Raw genomic sequence first — 19,420 nt, 5'->3', positions numbered from 1 at the left:
CCACGTTTCAGCACCCAAAACCCACACACTCCAGCAGGCACACGTCTTGGGCTGAGGACTGCAGCGAGGTAGCACAGGTTCTCTGTGCAGGTCTCTGTTTTGTCTGCAGCAAACTAACTGCTGCGCTCTCCTCCAAGCCTCTGCAGCTCTGTTTCTGTCCCAGCGCACGTCCCCACTGGTGAAGGGGCTTCCCAGGGTGAGGGAAACTGTCTGCTTTCACAGCTCCCTCCCAGGAGGGAGCTTCTCCTTCTTCTTCTTCTTTTCTTTCATCCTATCTCATTACGTGGAGATCTTTCTTGCACGTCTGGGTGTCTGCGATCTTCTGCTGGCATTCAGTAGGTATTCTGTGAGGACTGTTCCACATGTATGTATTTTTGATGTATTTGTGAGAGGAGTGAACTCCACGTTCTTCTGTTCTGCCCTCTTGATTCAACCTCTATATGATTTGTTTGCCTTTCTTCTTCTACTTCAGGAAATCAAATTATCAATGCCTGAAGGAGACTGACCAGAGGCCCAAGGACACAGGAAATATCAAGGTCATTACACAAACATCAGCCCCACAGAACCCCTAAAGCCCAGATCTTGAAGAAGCAAAAGAGGAGACAAACTGCCTCAAAAGGCATATTTAGTCATGTATACTCCCTGCAAGAATACATCAAAGGGCTTGTTTCCACGGATGATGACAAGAGATGCTACAAAGTCACTTTTTCAATATAATGGAGAACAAAAACGATTATATTAGCACTGTCATTTATTTTCCCCGACCATCATTGAGGTTGGGTGCCTCTTCACATGTAAATTGATTGTTTTTATTTCTTTTTCAGTGAAATTTGATTTCATAGGTTCCAAATATTTTTATTTGTTGCTTCTATTTTTTCTCTTGAGAGGCAATTCGAATATACTGTATATTTGTGGTGTCTTCTCCTACAGCATCTTTCCAAACCAATTACTGTCCACACAGTCACTAAAAAATTTGTCAAGAACTTGTTGTCACAGGTCATCCACCACTCAAGACACCTGATATGCGGGCCATCTGCCCTGCACAGCCTTACATCAAGAGCTCTGTACTGAGCTCTTTGCTCTCAACTTGTGGACCAGATAAAGGACAGGATGCGGATATCATTATTTCCTCACAACCTGCACTCAAGCACATTGGCCACTGCTCAAACGTCATTCCCAAGCTGACAGACAACCGGCCTGGGATCTTCTCCTATGATTTTCCACAGCTTGCCACCAAGACATTTGATCTGGACCACGTCACCATCACCTTAATCCTGAGAAGTTTTTTTCTAAAAGGAACCTCGGGCTTGCCTGCTAGCACAGTGGTTAAGAACCCGCCTGCCAATGCAGGGGACACAGGTTCGAGCCTTGGTCTGGGAAGATCCCACATGCCACGGAGCAACTACACCAGTGTGCCACAACTACTGAGCCTGCGCTCTAGAGCCCACGTGCCACAACTACTGAGCCCATGAGCCACAACTACTGAAGCCCATGCACCTAGAGCCCATGCTCCATAACAAGAGAAGCCACCGCAATGATAAGCCCGCACACCACATGGAAGAGTAGCCCCCGCTCGCCGCAACTAGAGAAAGCCCGTGTGCAGCAACAAAGACCTAACTCAGCCATAAATTAATTAATTTTTTTTAAAAAGCAACATGAATGGATCTAGAGAACATTATGCTTAATGAAAGAAATAAGAGGAAGACAAATGCTATATGATCACTATAGGTGAAATCTAAAAAAATAATACATAAATTTATATACAAAACAGAAGTAGACTCACAGATATAGAAAACAAACTTATGGTTACCAAAGGGGAAAGGGAGGGGAAGAGGGACAAATTAGGGTATGGAATTAACATACAGAAACTATTACACATAACATAGATAAGCAACAAGGATTTACTATATAGCACAGTGAATTTTATTATCTTGTAATAACCTATAATAGAATGTATCATGGTCCAAACGCCAGTTGGAAAAGAATTTCCAGACATAAGGCAGAATGTAAAGAAGGTAGAATTTGTTAGAGGGAAGGGTCGCTGCCAGAACAGCAGGCCGACTTCCTAGCAGTCTGGGAGAGTTGAGCCTGAACATGTGCTATTGATCAGCCAGAAAACAAAGGAATGGTCCAAGGTGAAAATTTCGTTTATTGATTGGTCGAGGCACATATACCTTCCTTCTATAGTGTGAAAGTGGGACAGGGCAGATTCCTTTCCTTATTTGGGACAGGTCCCGTCACCCAGGTGGGCTCAGGAATTTCATAACCATCGCAACATGGCAGGGAGGGCAATTAAAGAGTCCGGTAGGGGGTGAAAAGCTGAAACTTTTTCAGGCAGGGTCGTCCTTTGTCCTTGGAGCACCACTGTCCTTGGAGCATCACAGAATGTAATCTGCAAAAAACAAACAAAAAACCCAACTATGCTGTACAACAGAAAGAGTATTTTAAGTCACTTATACTTCAAAAGAGAAAAAAAGAATTTCCCATATATTTCCATATATTTTTATGGCTTGATAGGTTACTTTCTCAGTGCTGAAAATTACTCCATTCCCAGAATACCGTAGAGTATACTTTTCCATTCATCTACTGAAGGGCACGTTGGTTTCATTCACATTTTGGCAATATTGAATAAAGATGCTAAAAATACCCATATGCTGGTTTTTGTATGGACAAACGTTTTTAATTCCTTTCAGCATATATCCATGAGAACACCTGCTGTATTGTATAATAAGAGCATGTTCAATATTGTAGAAAGTGTCAATCTCACTTCCAAAGAAGCTCTATTATTTTTCATTTCCACCAGCAACGAACGAGAATTCCTATTGCTCTGCAGCATTTGTTGTTGTCATTGTTCCACATTTCGGCCATTCTAAGGCTAATGTAGTGGTATATCATTGCATTTTAAATTTGCATTTTAATGGCAGCATGTAATCTGGATTATTCTTCCATATACTTACATGCAAAGTGCCTGTTTTCTCTGGTGAGGTGTTTGTAAATTTTGTTGGTCCACTTGTTAACTGGGCTGCTTTTATTTTTCTTCCTACCCAATCTGTATTTATTTTATTTCTCTTCTTGGCTTATTGCGTGAGAAAGGACTTTGAGTAAAATACTGAAAAGGAATGATGGAAGGAGACATCCTTGTAAAGTGAATTTTATTTTATTATTATTTTATTTATTTATTTCTGGCTGCGTTGGGTCTTTGCTGCTGGGCGCGGGCTTTCTCTAGTTGCGGCGAGCGGGGGCTACTCTTTGTTGTGGAGCGCAGTCTTCTCATTGCAGTGGCTTCTCTTGTGGAGCACAGGCTCTAGGCACACAGGCTTCAGTAGTTGTGGCACACGGGCTTAGTTGCTCTGTGGCATGTGGGATCTTCCTGGACCAGGGCTCGAACCCATGTCCCTTGCATTGGCAGGCGGATTCTTAACCACTGTGCCACAAGGGAGGTCCACATCCTTGAATTTTAACTGAACTTAGTGGGAAAGTTTCATGTTTGTTACCATTGCGCATAATGTGAAGTTACAGTTTTTGTAGATTTTTGTTATCAACTTGAGAAAACTCCATTCTACTTCTATTTTACTGAGAATTTTTTTGAAGACATATCTGATAAAGGATTTGTACTCAAATTATACCAAACAACGCCATGAAGATTTGGTAAAGATTGAAACACACACCTGGACAAAGAAGATATACAGACACTAAATGAGCATACAAGAATATACTCATGATGCTGGTGGAATGCATGTACAACCAACTTCGGAAGACAGTTTGGCAGTTTTTTCCAAATCTAAACAGTCTCACCCCTTAGCATCCAAGAAGCACACCTCTTGTATTTAGACAACTGCTTTGAAAAACTGTGTTCAAACCAAAACTAGCATATGGACTTCCCTGGTGGTGCAGTGGTTAAGAATCTGCCTGCCAATGCAGGGGACACAGGTTCGATCCCTGATCCAGGAAGATCCCACATGCCACGGAGCAACTAAGCCCGTGAGCCACAACTACTGAGCCTGTATACCACAACTACTGAAGCCTGCGCTCTAGAGCCCGTGTGTCACGACTGAAGCCCACGCACCTAGAGCCCGTGCTCCACAAAAAGAGAAACCACCGTAATGAGAAGCCTGCGCACCGAAACGAAGAGTAGCCTCCGCTCGCCACAACTAGAGAAAGCCCGTGCACAGAAAGGAAGACCCAACGCAGCCATAAATAAATAAATAAATAAATAAATTTATGTATTAAAAAACAAAAACTAGCATCAAGTTATGCACAGCAGCTCTATTCATAATGGCTAAAAACGTAAAGATATCAGGATGTCCTTCTGTAGGTGAATTCATAAACAAATTATGGCACAAACATGTCAAGGGGAGCAGAACACACCACCCCAAAATACGTCCCTTTGACAAAAGGATTATTTTGGACTGATTAATTTAAAAAACAGCAGACCCAGGAAAATCTTTGAAAACCAAGAAGAAAATTTCCTTTTATGAAGTAAATTTACATTTGTTAAGGATATCTCCATTTGTAAGGGTGTGTCCCTCTCTGGACCAGGAATTGAATGACTAAATATTAAGAAAGTCTTGTCAGTGAAATAGGCCTGGATATAAATCTGCACAACAAAGATAGCCCTTGTTTACTGTGCTTTGCCTAATAACCTCCCTTAAATGGTTTCCTCCATTCCCTAACATCTTTCTTTTGTTATCAGCTGAAGATAGCATTTAAGGTAATGGCTTGGGCCATTTCAGGGAGTGACTCAGTTTTCCTGGGTACCTTTCAAGTATACAAGGAGGTATGCATGGTATATATTAAACTTCTGATTATTTTTCTCCAGTTCATGTCCCTTTCATTACAAGGGGGATCTCAATGAAGAACAGAGAAGAGTAGAGGGAAAATTATTTTTCCTCTCATATACATGCAATGTAATAGTATTCAGAGATATAAAGGAATGGACCATCAACCCATAAAAAAAAAAAAAAAAGATGAATCTAACACTTACATTGCTAAGTGAAAGAATCCAGTCTGAAGTGCTACACACTGTACGACCTCATTTATATGATATTCTAGAAAAGGCAAAACAGACATGTTTTGGAAACAGTTTATGGAATATGTGGTTGAAATTGTCCATATGATACGTTAGAGCGATGAACACCTGCCACTATGCATCTGTCTACACTCACAGATTTTTACAACCCAATGAGTAAATTATAATCTATTCAAATTTAGTTACTTAGGATATGGAAGTGTCAAAGATTGGAATACAGAATGTAACAAAGAATCTAACTGATTTAGAAATGTATGAAAAAACTCATTGTTGGTGGTGGGACAAAATGGGCTGACCTAAATTAACTTTGGAAATGAACAGAATCTGTAGGCCAAAGACAAAATGTGCCATACATACACAGTGGACTCTGTGTTCTTTCCATGAGGGGTAGTAGCTAACAGTACTGAAACTACTATATCAGTAATCGAATGGAACAAGCACTGAATTCAATAAATGACAAATGGTGGAAGCCAGGTTTCTTAGCACTGGAGTGGGAAGTTACAAACAAAGGGAGAAGGTTACGACATCCATGTCATAACAGATCAGGTTGGAGACATCAGTATAAACTATCTTTTGCCTAACAGAGATATAAAAATTTTCATGTGGAACTATGTGTAATTATGTGTATATGCATAGGCTGGGATACGTGCATATACTTCCAAGCATTGTCAGCTGAGCATATTTAGCTACCACAAGTACATTTTTAATATCATTCTCTAATAAAAGGAACAAGGGCTCTTTGAAGAAAGGGCTGATACTAGGGCTGAAACAGTAAATATGTGAAGCAGGATAATCTTAAAATATCAGAAAGTAAACAAATACCAAAAGAAAAAAAACCCCACAAAAGAAAAATTATGTAAGGGACTTCCCTGGTGGCACAATGGTTAAGAATCCACCTGCCAATGCAGGGGACACGGGTTCGAGCCCTGGTCCGGGAAGATCCCACATGCCGCGGAGCAACAAAGCCCGTGCACCACAAATACTGAGCCTGCACTCTAGAGCCCGCGAGCCACAACTACTGAGCCTGCATGCCACAACTACTGAAGCCCACGCGCCTAGAGCCCGTGCTCCACAACAAGAGAAGCCACCTCAGTGAGAAGCCTGCACACCACAACGAAGAGCAGCCCCCGCTCGCCGCAATTAGAGAAAGCCCGCGTGCAGCAGCAATGAAGACCCAACGCAGACAAAAATAAGTAATTTTAAAAAAAAGAAAAATTATGTAAAATGAAAACAGGAGCAAATGGAAAAAGCTCTCAACAGCCAAAGCAAGAATGAACTAAGGAGTCTAATAATGTAGTGCTGGATTATAACCAAAAGTTTACAATAATGATTCGTGTATCCACGCTGGTAAAAATAAATTACATAGTTTTTGATGAATGGTGTTAAATAGAAATCTCCTATGCAGAAAGCTTCTAAACAATTCATATAGACACTCGGCTGTCCATCAGGGATGTGAAGCTAACCCCTCTCTCCTCAAGTGTGGGTTCTGCATTATGACTTCCTCCTAAATAAGACACACAGGATGGACATGGGGAAAAATTAACTTCATGGGACTTCCCTGGTGGTGCAGTGGTTAAGACTCCATGCTCCCAGTGCAGGGGGCCTGGGTTCGAACCCTGCTCAGGGAACTAGATCCCACATGCACACTGCAACTAAGAGTTTGTATGCTACAACTAAGGAGCCAGCGAGCCTCAACTAAGGAGCCCGCCTGTCGCAGCTAAGACCTGGCACAACCAAATAAATAAAATAAATTTAAAAATAAAATAAATTTTAAAAAATTAACTTCACTGTGGGAACACTTGACAAACACTACCTCAGCTAGGTGACCAAAGTTGAGACTATAAGTGAGAAGTTCCCTTGAGAGCCTGTGCTCTTGATATACAGTGAAGAGGAAGCACTTCCCCTCTGTGGTCCGCTTTTTCAAAGCCAAGTCTAACCACGACAAAACCACCAAGGAAATCCCAGTGCCCGGCAGTCTATAAAATACCTGACCAGTCCTCCTCCACACTGTCAAGGTCATGGAAACAAGGAGACTCTGAGCAACTGTCAAAGCCCAGAAGAGACTAAACAGACATGACTGAGGCAGGAGACAGATGGGCCCCCCAGGGCAAACGGTTTGAGTTCGTTCCCTGTGAACCAATACTCTGAGATGGGAATAACAGACAATTGAGAGAGGAGGCTGGGTCCTGCTCAGATAGAAGAGACCACATATTCCTCATTCTCAAAGTCAGGAGACCTCCCAGACTACATGCACAGAAAGGCTCCTTGGAGGTCAAAAGGGGACTGATGCTAAGGGGCTAAGTCTACCCATAGGCCTCTTCAGTAGAATCCATCTTGGCTAAGAGATGCACGTGCACGCATGGGAAGATCCCGAGATACACCAAATACAGACTCTGAACCAGGCAAATCAAAATGATTGGCCAAAGGAATCATGGAAGAATGTCCCATAAAAGTGATTCAAACTGCCTCTAGGGCACAACTGTCTCTCTGAGACCGCCCGTGTGTCTATCCACACGTACTCTACTCTTTTTTTTTTTTTCTAATAAATACTTGACTTGTTTCAATACTTTCCATCTTTGTGGGAATTCTTTTCTGCGAAGCCGTAGGGCCAGGACCTTGTCACTGACCACTGGTCTAGTGGCTAGGATTCGGTGCTCTCACCGCCGCAACCCGACCTCAATCACTGGCCATGAACCAAAACCCTGCTTCAAGCCGCTGCAGGCTGAGGCCACCCAAGATCATGAAGATCACATGTCATTTGTGATCCTGGAACTAGGAAAGGTATAACAAAGGGAACATGGCTATGGACTTCAGTTAATAATAAAGTATCAATATTTGTTCATTGTTTGTGATGATTCTGTAGATAATCAGACGGGAAAAATTAAAAGTCAAATAAGAAAAACCTATTGTAACAAACTGGAAATCTAGAGGAAACAGGTGATTTCTTTGTAAAAAACACATTACCAAAATGGACCCTAAATTAAGGAAAACACAAAAAGACCAATTAACCACTGAGGAACCTCTTCCCTTATTGGTTATCCTATCACTGTTCCAGGGTTTCCCTCTCCCAGGACACGGAAGGAAAGGGACAGAGCTGTTTGGCAGCTCCCCTAGTATATGACCCCACCCAGTGTCTTCATCTCCACCAGCCACGCCTACCCAGTGAGGACACCTGAGGATGGATCAGGGATTATTGATTCGGATGTGTCAACTAGGACTTTTTTTATTCCCAGCAACTGGACACACTTACTGAAGTAAAATAAATTAGTATTCATTGTAAGGGTAGAAATAAATTAATACTTGCAAGTGGCAAGTTGAAGCATGGGTTTGGACCTGGCAGGTCCAGTGGCTCACACTATCTCAGTGTGACCTTGCTTCTCTCCAAACCTTTGTCCTGCTCAGTGCCTTTGGGGGACCCCATTCACAGGCACAGGCTCTCTCACTGCCCTTGGGCCAACAGCAATTCTAGGCTGACAACCACTCACCATCTATTTTCCCAGAAAGAGTTTCTCTTTTTCTTGGGTTCCAAGAAAGTCATGGTTTTAAATGCCTTTGATCTGGCTTGGGTAGCATTCTCATCCTCGACCCATCACCAGAAGATGGAAAGTGGGACTGGCTAGATGTGGGCTGTAAACCCATCTTCGAGCTGGGTGGAACATGGGCTCATCCTTCTGCAACTGTTTGGACTGGAAGCAGGTGAGATGTAATTCCCAAAGGAAAACCGAGGCACTTTGGCCTGAGAACAGATGCTGGCTGGCAGAAAGCAACAGATTCTAAGTCAATGACCGCTCACTGCACAGCACAGAATCTGACACAAAAGGAAGAAAGGGGTTCACTCAGGGTCAGGGGCTGCAGCTACTCATCCAGTGCTCTTACTGTCCTCCCAAGACTGCAAGAAGTTCTTTCACTTGCTGACAAGGCAGGATCATTGGTGGTGGTAAACTCAAGTCTCCTGCCTTGGGCATCAGGTCCTCACATCTCAGAAGCTGGCCCAGAACAGCCCATGTGCCCTCAGAAGACACACAGACCTCATTCCTGCCCCTGAGAGGTGGAAGCCCTTGAGTTATGCCATCTCCCTGGCCATATTAATTGCCCATCCCTGAACAACAATACTGCTCCTTTTCCAGTTTCTTCTGTCTCCTTTACTAAGGGAAGAAACCAAATGCTAGGGTGGTAAGGAAACTCTTGTGCAATGAAGTAATGGGAGGTTCAAGAATTATTCCATGCCATGGAACCCATAATTGGCAGGCTTTCCAGAGGCCACATAGATGCATATGGCTCTCCAAGACAATGCAGTGTCAGTGTGAACCTCCCATTGGGAGGCCCAGTTACTCCCATAACTTTTATTCTTAATGAATATGAATGTCAAAATTTCTAACAACTAAAAAGACAAAGGATTGAAGGGCCATGGTCTCCTGTATGGTTGTTGTGTCAGGGACACACTCAAATATTTAGAGGGTTATTACCTCTCTTGGCAGGCTACGAGGCTGTGAAGGCTGCGAAGAGGAGGCCCTTTTCTCAGCCACGTGGATGTTGGTAGTTGAAACATCTCAAAGGAAAGGCTACAGTGCCCAGGTAGCTGTTCCATTGCTCAGCAGCATGGTCAGCTCACTAATTGCCCACGGGGTCTTGACAGGGCCCAGGCTGAACTGAGCTAGAGGACCACAGATGCCTGCCTGAATGGTCAGAGGCCAAGGACTGTCCTGCCTGAGACTTGATTGTCTATTGCTACCCACTCAGATGGGACAAAGGATGCCTCCAGTGCCAGGAGGGCCCCACCAGCCCTCAAGTAGGCAGGGGGCTGGCAGGTTGCTACACCCAGTCCTGCATTAATCCACACATGTCCACTGAGTGCCCTCCTCTCTGGCACTCTGCTGGAACTGGGGCTGCCCAGGCAGAGCAGGGCCAGCACCACCTTTCCCAGATGGGAGGGCAGGAAGGAACCATGCATGACTCCTGACACCCTCCACAACCCATGACTCATGTCGAGTTCAATGTGAAACCCCCAGAGACAGTACAGACATTTCATTCTTCTCTCAGAGCCCAGGACTGGGGGATAGAAAAACAGTGGTCCAGCTCACCTCCCTGACTCATGTGTGACCCTGGGCAAATCCTATCCATCCTGGAGACCTCAGAGAGGAGAAAGGAATCGCGATGGGGGCCAGTTATGCTTAAACCTAACCCTAACCCTAAAGGACCCTAACCTCTAACCTTAACACCCTAACCCCAGACCCCTAGACCCTCTACCCTGACTCTCCAACCCTGACCCCTGACCCTGACCCCTAAACCCTAACACTGATTCAAACCCCAGACCTAAACCCTAGCCCAGTGGATACCGAGGGATGACAGTACTCTGGAATAAACCAAGGGATTCATGACCTTGCATTTAGCAATAGTTTCTTAGATCTGACACTAAGACACACGCAATGATAGAAAAAAAATAGATAAACTGGAGTTCCTCAAAATTACAAACTTTTGTGCATCAAAAGAGGCTATCCAGGGACTTCCCTTGTGGCTCAATGGTTAGGAATCCACCTGCCAATGCAGGGGACACAGGTTCGAGCCCTGGTCCGGGAAGATCCCACATGCCCCAGAGCAACTAAGCCCGTGTGCCACAACTACTGAGGCCGCGAGCCACAACTACTGAGTCTGCACTCTAGAGCCCGAGAGCCACAACTACTGAAGCCCACATGCCTAGAGCCCGTGCTCTGCAACAAGAGAAGCCACCGCAATGAGAAGCCTACGCACCGCAACAAAGAGTAGCCCCCACTCGCCACAACTAGAGAAAGCTCGTGTGCAGCAAAGACCCAACGCAGCCAAAAATAAATAAATAATTTTTTTTTAAAAAAAGAAATATATGGAAAAAACTCACTGAAGGGGATGGGGTAAAATCTGCTGATCTAAGTTACCTTTGGAAATGAATGGAATCTGTAGACTAAAGGCAAAATGGACTGTACATAAACAGAGGGCTTTATTTTATGAAGTTCTTTCCAGGGTGTAGTAGCTAACAATTCTGAAACCTCTGCACATGTAACCTGGAAAGGAGCAATGCATACATAAATGGCAGATGGTGGGAGCCAGGCTCCTCACTGTGGGAGCGGGAAGTTACAGATAAGCAAGAGGAGAGCCTCTGCCCTCGTAATCCTGGATCTGGGCTTCCTGGGGGGAAGTTGACTGGCCGGGGGAAACACAGATCTTCATGCTGGGAAGAGCCTGCAGACATAGGAACTTCACACCCCATCTTTCCACCCATACCTGCTGGAAACACTCAGCCCTCCATCATCAGTCAATTGCAGCTTTTAAGACTCTCTCACCCACAGGCAGATAAAGGAACATGAGGGTCTTGCTTACCCCGAAGCTGTCCCAGAATCCAGGCCCTGGGGGTGGAGCCAGGATGGGGGTTCCTGGGCCTCTGACCAGCAGGTGAGAGGAAGGAGGAAGACCAGTCCTGAGGACAGAGGTTCCCTCAAGTCTGTGAGCCCAGGAGCCCCGATGGGATTCATTCCCAGTGAGGACATGGGTGGGGTCTGCAGTGGTTCTGTGCTCCCCCTGGACCCCTTTGATGAAGCCATTGCAGCACTGGCCCCAGACGTCGCCTGGCAGTGTCTCAAACTCTGACACAGCGGTTTTACAAAGGAACAAGAGAATATGGAGCTGAGCCCCTGACGGCCACTCCTTTCTGGCTCTGAGTTGCTTCCAACAGAACCGCAGTCACCTGCACGTAGTCTGCTGTGACCTACCTGCCCCCATTGGCCTTTCCTCTCCCTCCCTGCGATGATTCCCGTGACATTTCCAGCCTGGACCCCTCCCCCAGGCCAGACGCCTCTGTCCAGTCACTGCACCCCCATTTCACCTTGGGGGCTAACAGGGCCCTCAGGGGACCGGGATCCTGCAGCTCCCCACAGCCAGCAGCAGCCCCACCTTCCCAGGTTGCCGAGCCCAGGCACCGGGTGTAACCGAGCAGGACCCTACGGGGCCTGCCCAGGACAGACCCCTCCCCCACATCCTCTGCTGGAGCTCCTCTCTGAAGTACCTGGATAACAGCATCTGATGCACGCTTCCTGAGTTGTTTTACAGATGCTGAAACCACCACCAAACGGAAGAAATTAACTACCTGATGATCATGAACAGGTAGCCCCGGAGCTTCTGGTGCCTAAGAATTTAGAGTGTTACCCGCCTGTTACCTCACCATCAACCAGAGAACTGTGCACCAGCTGATCACATACCCTGCGACCCCCCTCCTTCAACTGGCCTTCAGGGAGTTCGGGGTTTTAGAGCACAAGCCACCTGGCCTCCTTGCATTGGCGCTTTTGCAATTAAAGCTGCACTTTCCTTCACCACACCCCGGTGTCAGTAGATTGGCTTTACTGCACTCAGGCAAGTGGACTCAAGAGGTTCGGTAACACTGGAGCCTCCCAGGCTCCCACTCTCCTTGTTCCCCAGTGACTGTCAGCTCCTCTTCCAGAGTCTGTGGCCAGTCCCCACACTAATTCCCCTCTATACCCACAGCCCTGGCCCAAGCCCGATCCTGTGCCTGGTTCCTCCAACAGGCCCTGATAAAGCTCCCTGCTCCCATGGTGCATCTCACATCCCACCCCAACGTGGTCTTTCTGAAGCAAAAACGAGACTGTGAGTCTCTCCCACCTGTAATCCCCCAAATGTTTCCCCACTTCCGCTAGGGTATCTGCTGGGAGAGACATCTGCCAAGGCCCTGAGAGTCCCCGGCATCCCCACGAGGCTGCTGGCTCCTGGGTTCCCTGACAGTGAGCACCTCAGCCGGCCAGGAGACACGGCAGGAAACCCCAGAACCGCTCACCTCAGGAGGGGACTGGCACGGCCACGGCCTGATCAGAGAGAGCAGAGAAGGGCTCCCCAGCTGGGACACAGACTCTGCACGAGTGGCCTCTCCCTGAGCCACTACATCACCTCGTGTGACTTGAGGGAAGGAAGGACCGAGGCACACTTGGCTCCTAAGGAGGATGGGATAGGCTCAGCCATGTCCCCCCAAATTCACATGCTGAATCCCTAACCCCCAGGACCCCAGGATGTGGCTGTATTTGGAGATGGGATTTTTAAAGAGGTGATCAAGGTAAAAATGAGGTCACTAGGGTGAATCCTAATCGAATAGGATTGATGTCCTACAAGAAGAGATTAGGACACAGATAGGCACAGGGGGAGACCACGTGAGGACCTGGGGAGAAGATGGCTGTCTAAGCACCAAGTAGAGAGACCTCAGGAGAAGCCAGCCTGCACACACCTTGATCTCAGGCAGCATCCAGGACTGGGAGATAGGTCTGGTATTCAAGCTGTCCAGTCTGTGGTATTTGTTACGGCGGTCCTGAGCAGACTCACACGCAGGGTAACTCAGGGCTCAGACTGGACGAGCCCACTCTCCATCCCCCTGTACATGAGTTACAGGATCCTCAGGAACTGAGGAGGGGGTCCCTGAGGAGAGGCACAAGATAGAAGGTGCTAGGCTTTAACATGACTGCATTCACGTTAAACGTGCCTCAAGTCCATCCACACGAGATGGTCTTGTCCTGTATGTACATCGGCACCTTCAGTCTGAACTGAGATCTTTGGCTTCACCACCTCCACTGAGAGCATTAGCTTCACCTGCTGTGGACCGTCTCCTATAGGATTTCCAGAACCACAAAGCATCGAAGCTTCACAGGACCCAGAGTCTGTGCACTACCGTCCAGGTGACCCTCACAGCAGAGCCGCGCAGCTGCCCACCAGATCCCATTTCCCCTTTTCCTGTTCACAGCTACCCTGTACCTCCCAGCCTTCCCACCCCTTACAGCTGGGGCACAGTGTCTCGTGTTACCAAGGGGGAGAGGTGGAGGTGGTGAGGGCCTTGGCCAGACTGCATCCTAGGACGGAGCGCATGATGCCCACCTGGTCACCCCACCCTGCTGGTTGGAGCCCTCACCTGGAAGCAGGGAGGAGAAACAAGGGGGACAGAGCCTGGGACCTGACACCCACCTGTCCTGGACTCTCACAAGAAGGGGACAGAGACGTCTTGAGCTTCAGCCCAGTTTTGGGAGACACTTTGTTCCAGCAACAAACCTTTGCCTTAAAAGCCAAGGTGCTGGGACTTCCCTGGTGGTCCAGTGGTTAAGACTTCGCCTTCCAATGCAGTGGGTCCAGGTTCGATCCCTGGTTGGGGAGCTAAGATCCCACATGCCTTGCGGCCAATAAACCAAAACATGAAACAGAAGCAATATTGTAACAAATTCAATAAAGACTTAAAAAAAAAAAAGCCAAGGTGCTTTGCAAACCCCTCCCCAGCTGTCACAGAAAGTCAGGCTTAATCTCATCACACTTTTCTCAAACCCCAGCTCACGGTGAGACCACCTCTCAGGTGATGGTGCTTCAGAGCAGCCCCTTTAAAAGATCCCTGGAGTTCAGCTCTCCCAGCCCTGCCTTCAGTTTAAGGGAGAAGTTTCCTTGACAACCTTGACAAACCTGCTCAGTTTCCTTGACAACCAAGCTTCGCCATCTCCCAAACTCTTCTCCTTCAAACATTCCTATTCTAGGCTTGATGAGCCTAAAGTGACAGTCCTGTCATCATGTGCCAGAGAGTGACTCCTCCAAGCCCGTAGTTATCTGTTACATGATGCTATTGATGATGAAATCCCAGAAGAGCCAGCTTTGCAAGGTAACCACTTCTGGACTCGGCACTGGGTCCCTTTCCACAGAGTGGAGTGGCTGTTTCCACGGACCCCGTGGTGGAAGACCTCACCTCATGAAGCCAGGACTTCATCCCTTCCAGGTGATTCCAGGGTCCTCATTCTCCCCATACCCCCACCCACATGGCTGCTCTCTGTGCCAGTCTATAGGGGACCTTGGTAATCTCCTAAAATGAGGGTTATTTTATACTCAGGTAACAGGTTGAATGCTGGCCCCAAAAGATGTGTCTCCCCAGAACACGTGAACAGGACCATATCTGGGAAAAGGGTCTTCGTATATGTAGTTAACGATCTCGAGGTGAGGTCATCTTGGGTTAGGGTGACCCTCAATCCAATTGAGAGAGTCTTTATGAGAGACAAAACAGGAGAGACACAGACACAGAGGAGAAGCCACGTGAAGACAGAGGCAGAGACTGGAGGGATGCAGCCGCAAGCCTGGGGACGCCTGGAGCCCCCAGAAGCTGGAAAAGGCAGGAAGAACCCTATCCTGGAGCCTTTGGAGAGACTTCCGTCCTCCAACACCCTGATCTCAGATGTCTGGTCCCCAGGACTGGGGGAGGATGAATTCCTGTTGTTTTAAACCACCTACCTTGTGGTCATTTGTTACAGAAGCCACAGAACGGTCACACAGACCCTGCTCTGCAGGATCCTGGAAGTGTGGGTCTCATTAAAGGCCGACAGAGGCTGGATTGCAGAGCCCTTAGAGTCAGCATTGGGCCCCAGAAATCCTAAAGCAGTGGCTGGACACCAGAATGTTGAGGGGTCAGTTGGAAGCCCGTCCCTAAGGGTGCCGGCTGCACGTGGCCTCCCCAGGTTTTTACACCTGTACATGTTGGGGATAAGTATTTCCATCCTGATTCAGGACCTCTGATATCACCGTTCACGTTGCTAATTAAGAACCCACTAGTTACACAGATGAAAACTCTATCAGGGCACTTGCTCCAGTGGTAAACAATTCTGAAGTTGGTCAGAGGTGGGGAATCTTCTCCCACGCAGCCAGCAGCCCCCCCGCCAGGAGCGTCCTCATTGCAAAGCTGGGGGACCGTGAGGAGGCGTCTCGGAGTAAACGTGAGCTGAGCCCCAGGCCAGCTGCTGCTGAACTTTTCCCACCCTTCCCAGGTAAAACACCTGAATGTGTGCAAGGACTTGAAAGCCTAGAGGAAGGGCCGTGGAGCCACACCAGCGACAGCACGCAGGCCGACTTGGTGCCTGCAGGCCAGCCAGGATGGTCCTGGCCCCGGGCGCTCTTCTGGAAGCTTTCCATTTCCCTGCCGGAGTTACCCCTCCTGTCCCGGCCCCCACTGCTTTTTTCCTTCCTCACCTCTGCCCGGGGAGAAATTCCAGCAGCAGGTATGGGTGACACATCCTCTTCGTTAGCAGGTGGCAGCCCGGCAACTCCTGCAGAAAGTCCAGCAGAGCCCCACTCACCCCGGGCCACCCATAGAGCCGTGGGCCCTACTCCCTCCCACCAGCCCAGCCCCGAGACTGCTGACGGGGCAGAGCATATGGCGTCAGGCACAGCTGCAGGGGCTCTTGCCGCCTGGAGGGCTGTTTATATAGACCTCAACCCAGGCACACCTGGGGAGGGCTGGCCGGCCGGGTCAGGCTGCCCAGGTCAGCCAATCCTCGCCCCTCAGGGGCTCAGAGTTGCAGAAAATGGGCCTTGCTGCACCGGCCAGGTCCAAGGAACAGGTGTCCTGAGGGTCAGGACAGACATGGGGCTGCAATCTGGCTTGTTTTCTAATCATTTTATCTGGCCCACGAGTGGGAGACAACTTCAAGAAGACCCTCTCCTAATGAGAGGAACCCAGGAGTCAGGGAGAGGAGGGGTGGTGGGTGGAGACAGAGGCCTGGTGCCCCAGCTGCAGTGGAAGCCCCTGGAAGACCAGGCGGAGGGAGGCCGCACAGAGTGAAGCCCAGGGTCACAGACCTGTCGGAGCTGCTGTTTGTTAGTTCAGGTCCTGCTCTGAGGTGCTCTGTGTCAGCTCTGACCAACAGGTGGGCTGGGGGTGCTCTGCAATGAGGGCTATGTGCACGGTTCCTGTGTGCCCAGCCCTGCCGGGGTACCTGCCCAGGTGAGCTCCATACCCGGGGAGGGGCCTGACCACGAGAGCCCCATGGGCTGCTGGGTACCTGCCCAGGTGAGCTCTATATCCTAGGAGGGGCCTGACCACGAGAGCCCTGTGCGCTGGGAGGGGTGTATGAACAAGCTCCCTCTCTTTGCAGCTGGCACAGAATTGCTTAGGATGTAGATTAAAATCAGCCGAGGACAGAGGTCAGGAGCAGTGTCGGGGGTCCCTTGGGTGTGGCCACCCAGGGAAGCCCACCTGAATCCTGAGGTGCAGGGTTTTTTGGGGTCGGTCATGTCGACATGAGGACCACCATGTGCCAGACCTCGGCCTCCAGCCCCGGGGGGCGACTCAGGAAGCCCTACCGTGCATCACGCCATCAGCACAGACCAGCCTGGAGCAAGGCCCACGGAGCACGGACACTCCCGTCCAACTCAAGGTGACCTCTGGAGCCAGGAGCAGAGGCCCGGCCTCTCTGTGGGCAGGTGAACCCACACTGCACAGGGCCTGGTGCAGTGCCCGTTCCGTGGGGTCAGCATGGGTGCACGCGGGTCAGCCAGTGTCCCTGTGCCTCAGCCTGTGACCGCTGACCACACTGTCCTGCTCTGCTCCCAAGAGCGAGGTCAATGGAGGGACAACGGGGGTGGGAACAAAGCCGGGTCACAGGTGAGAAAGGGTCCAAGGAGCGAGAACCCGGCTGCTCTTGCCTAGTGAGCCGAGAGCTGATGGCCGCCCTGTAGTCAGTCAGTCGTCTCCCCATATCCTGAGATAGGGCTGCCTCTCCTGCATCCTGGGGCAGGGTCATGCCTGTGTGTACAGCAGGACGCACAGCGGTGCCTGCTGCAAGCCCGATGCCTGCCCTTGCCATGTAGTTGCGGCTTGGTGACAGGGGAACATCCCGACAGGACATGGGGCCGACCCTGGGGAGGATGTTGGGGTGAAGCGTTTGGGAGCGTCTGGAGGAAACCCTCACCTGTCAGCACAGGTGGACTAAGGACACCGACCAAGGGGGGCAGGCGGGGGGAGCCCAGGGAGGTCCTGGGTCATCCCTGAGGCTGGAGGAGGGGTGTGGAGCCGGGTGACGGCGGTTGGGACGAAGAGCTTACCACCCGACAGGAGATAGGCCAGCCGGGGCACCAGGGGGAGGTGAACACTGTGTCCGACAGAAGCACGGAGAGACCAGCAGGCCCAGCCGTGGGCGTGGGTATCCGGGCGGTTCTTTGTTGGCCCGAACCCGAAGGGCCCCCAGCGCCCCGGGGCCCGGCTCCGCCTCCTGTGCCCCGGGGCCCGGCTCGGCCCCCAGCGCCCGAACCCGGCTCCGCCCCCAGCTCCCGGGCCCGGCTCCGCCCCCAGCGCTCGGGGGCCCGCCTCCGCCCCCAGCGCCCGAACTCCGCTCCGCCCCCAGCGCCGGGGGCCCGGTTCCGCACCCAGCACCGCTGGAAAATACCCCCCCGGTGTCCAGCCAGACCCCAGCCAGGAAGAGAAGACCCGTGTACAGCCTTATGTGATTAATATGCCCAAAAGTGTCCTTGAAAGTCAGTCTCTCCTCTGGCTCTGATTCTACGCTGAATGGTGCAGACAGCCAACAGGAGGAGCAGACCAGCATCCCTGGTCAGGTATACCCACAGTGGCCGCCCCTAGGAGAGCCTAGAGCTGCGGGTACCCACGATGGCCCAAGAGTTGGGGCAGAAGAGTTACCTGCTCGGATGCAAGAGGTCCAGCCAGCAGGGAGTGCTTGCTTTGTGCATGTGATCAGAGGTCGGCTCTGGGCATACCTCAGCCAGGTGTACACAGGGGTGTATGGACAGCAGATGGGAGATGTGAGGGCCCCTGGCCTCCCCAGCAAAACCTTCAGGCCAAATTTAGCCCCCAACCAATCTCCCGGGCTAGCCCGCCCACCCCCCTGCCCCCCACCTCCTGCAGGAGGAAGGCAGGCTCAGGGAAGGCTTCCTCTAACAGGGCCCCTTGGCTGGAGACAGGCACCACTCACCTGAGGACCGTGCGTCCTGCAGTAAGGCCAACCCCACCCCAAAACCCACATCCTTACCCCTCCTTCTGTGGGGCACCGTGTGCACATGGCATCCGGGGCCTTGTCTCCAAATGCCACCACTGCCTGGAATGAGCCCGTGTCCACGGGAAGAAGAGTCAAAGGGGCATGGCAGGAGTCAAACGGAAACTGGTGGAGAGAGGGAGCACCAGAGGAGAGAGACAAGAAGAGGGAGAATTAGCAGCAGGCCTGCAGGGGTGCCTGCAGCCGTGAGGACGCCCGCGCCGGGGCCGGGGAGCCTGGTGAGTGTGCTGCCTCACCGGCTCACCCACAACGGGCTGTAGTCTCTCCTCCCGCCCCCCCCCCTCCCCCCGGCCAGTCAGCAGGGGCACAGCATCATTTCAGAGGACAGAACAGGATGACAAGACGCATCCAGTGCCCCGGGAGAACAGAGATGGGAGGTGTGTGGCCGGACACTCCTCCCACCCAGGCCCACTCTCTGGATCCCTGAGTCTCTTTGGGTGCTCATCTGAGGTCAGCCTTTGTCACCTGCAGGTCCTGAAGCCCAGCTGAAAGGTGAGTGGGCCAGAAAACAAGCAGAACCCCTCTCTGAACCCCTCTCAGCTCCGTGAGCCCCCCAGCT

General features: G+C 50.1%; 1 protein-coding gene across 1 annotated transcript; it reads right to left on the bottom strand.

Moving 5' to 3' along the window:
* Positions 1–1,900: 1,900 nt before the first annotated feature.
* LOC133077817 (collagen alpha-1(I) chain-like) lies at positions 1,901–18,867 on the bottom strand. The gene is made up of 4 exons (XM_061172552.1): positions 18,838–18,867; positions 17,897–18,226; positions 16,043–16,119; positions 1,901–2,392 (listed from the first exon to the last, which is right to left on the bottom strand). Exons 1-4 carry the CDS (start codon positions 18,865–18,867, stop codon positions 2,293–2,295), a joined length of 537 nt encoding a protein of 178 aa, XP_061028535.1. The 3' UTR covers positions 1,901–2,292.
* Between the last annotated feature and the right edge of the window lie 553 nt (positions 18,868–19,420).

This window comes from Eubalaena glacialis, chromosome 18 (genome assembly GCF_028564815.1).
Source record: "Eubalaena glacialis isolate mEubGla1 chromosome 18, mEubGla1.1.hap2.+ XY, whole genome shotgun sequence".
NCBI classification, from domain to species: Eukaryota; Metazoa; Chordata; class Mammalia; order Artiodactyla; family Balaenidae; genus Eubalaena; species Eubalaena glacialis.
Note: the sequence above shows the minus strand (reverse complement) of the source record. Positions and strands in the feature narration are given on the sequence as shown.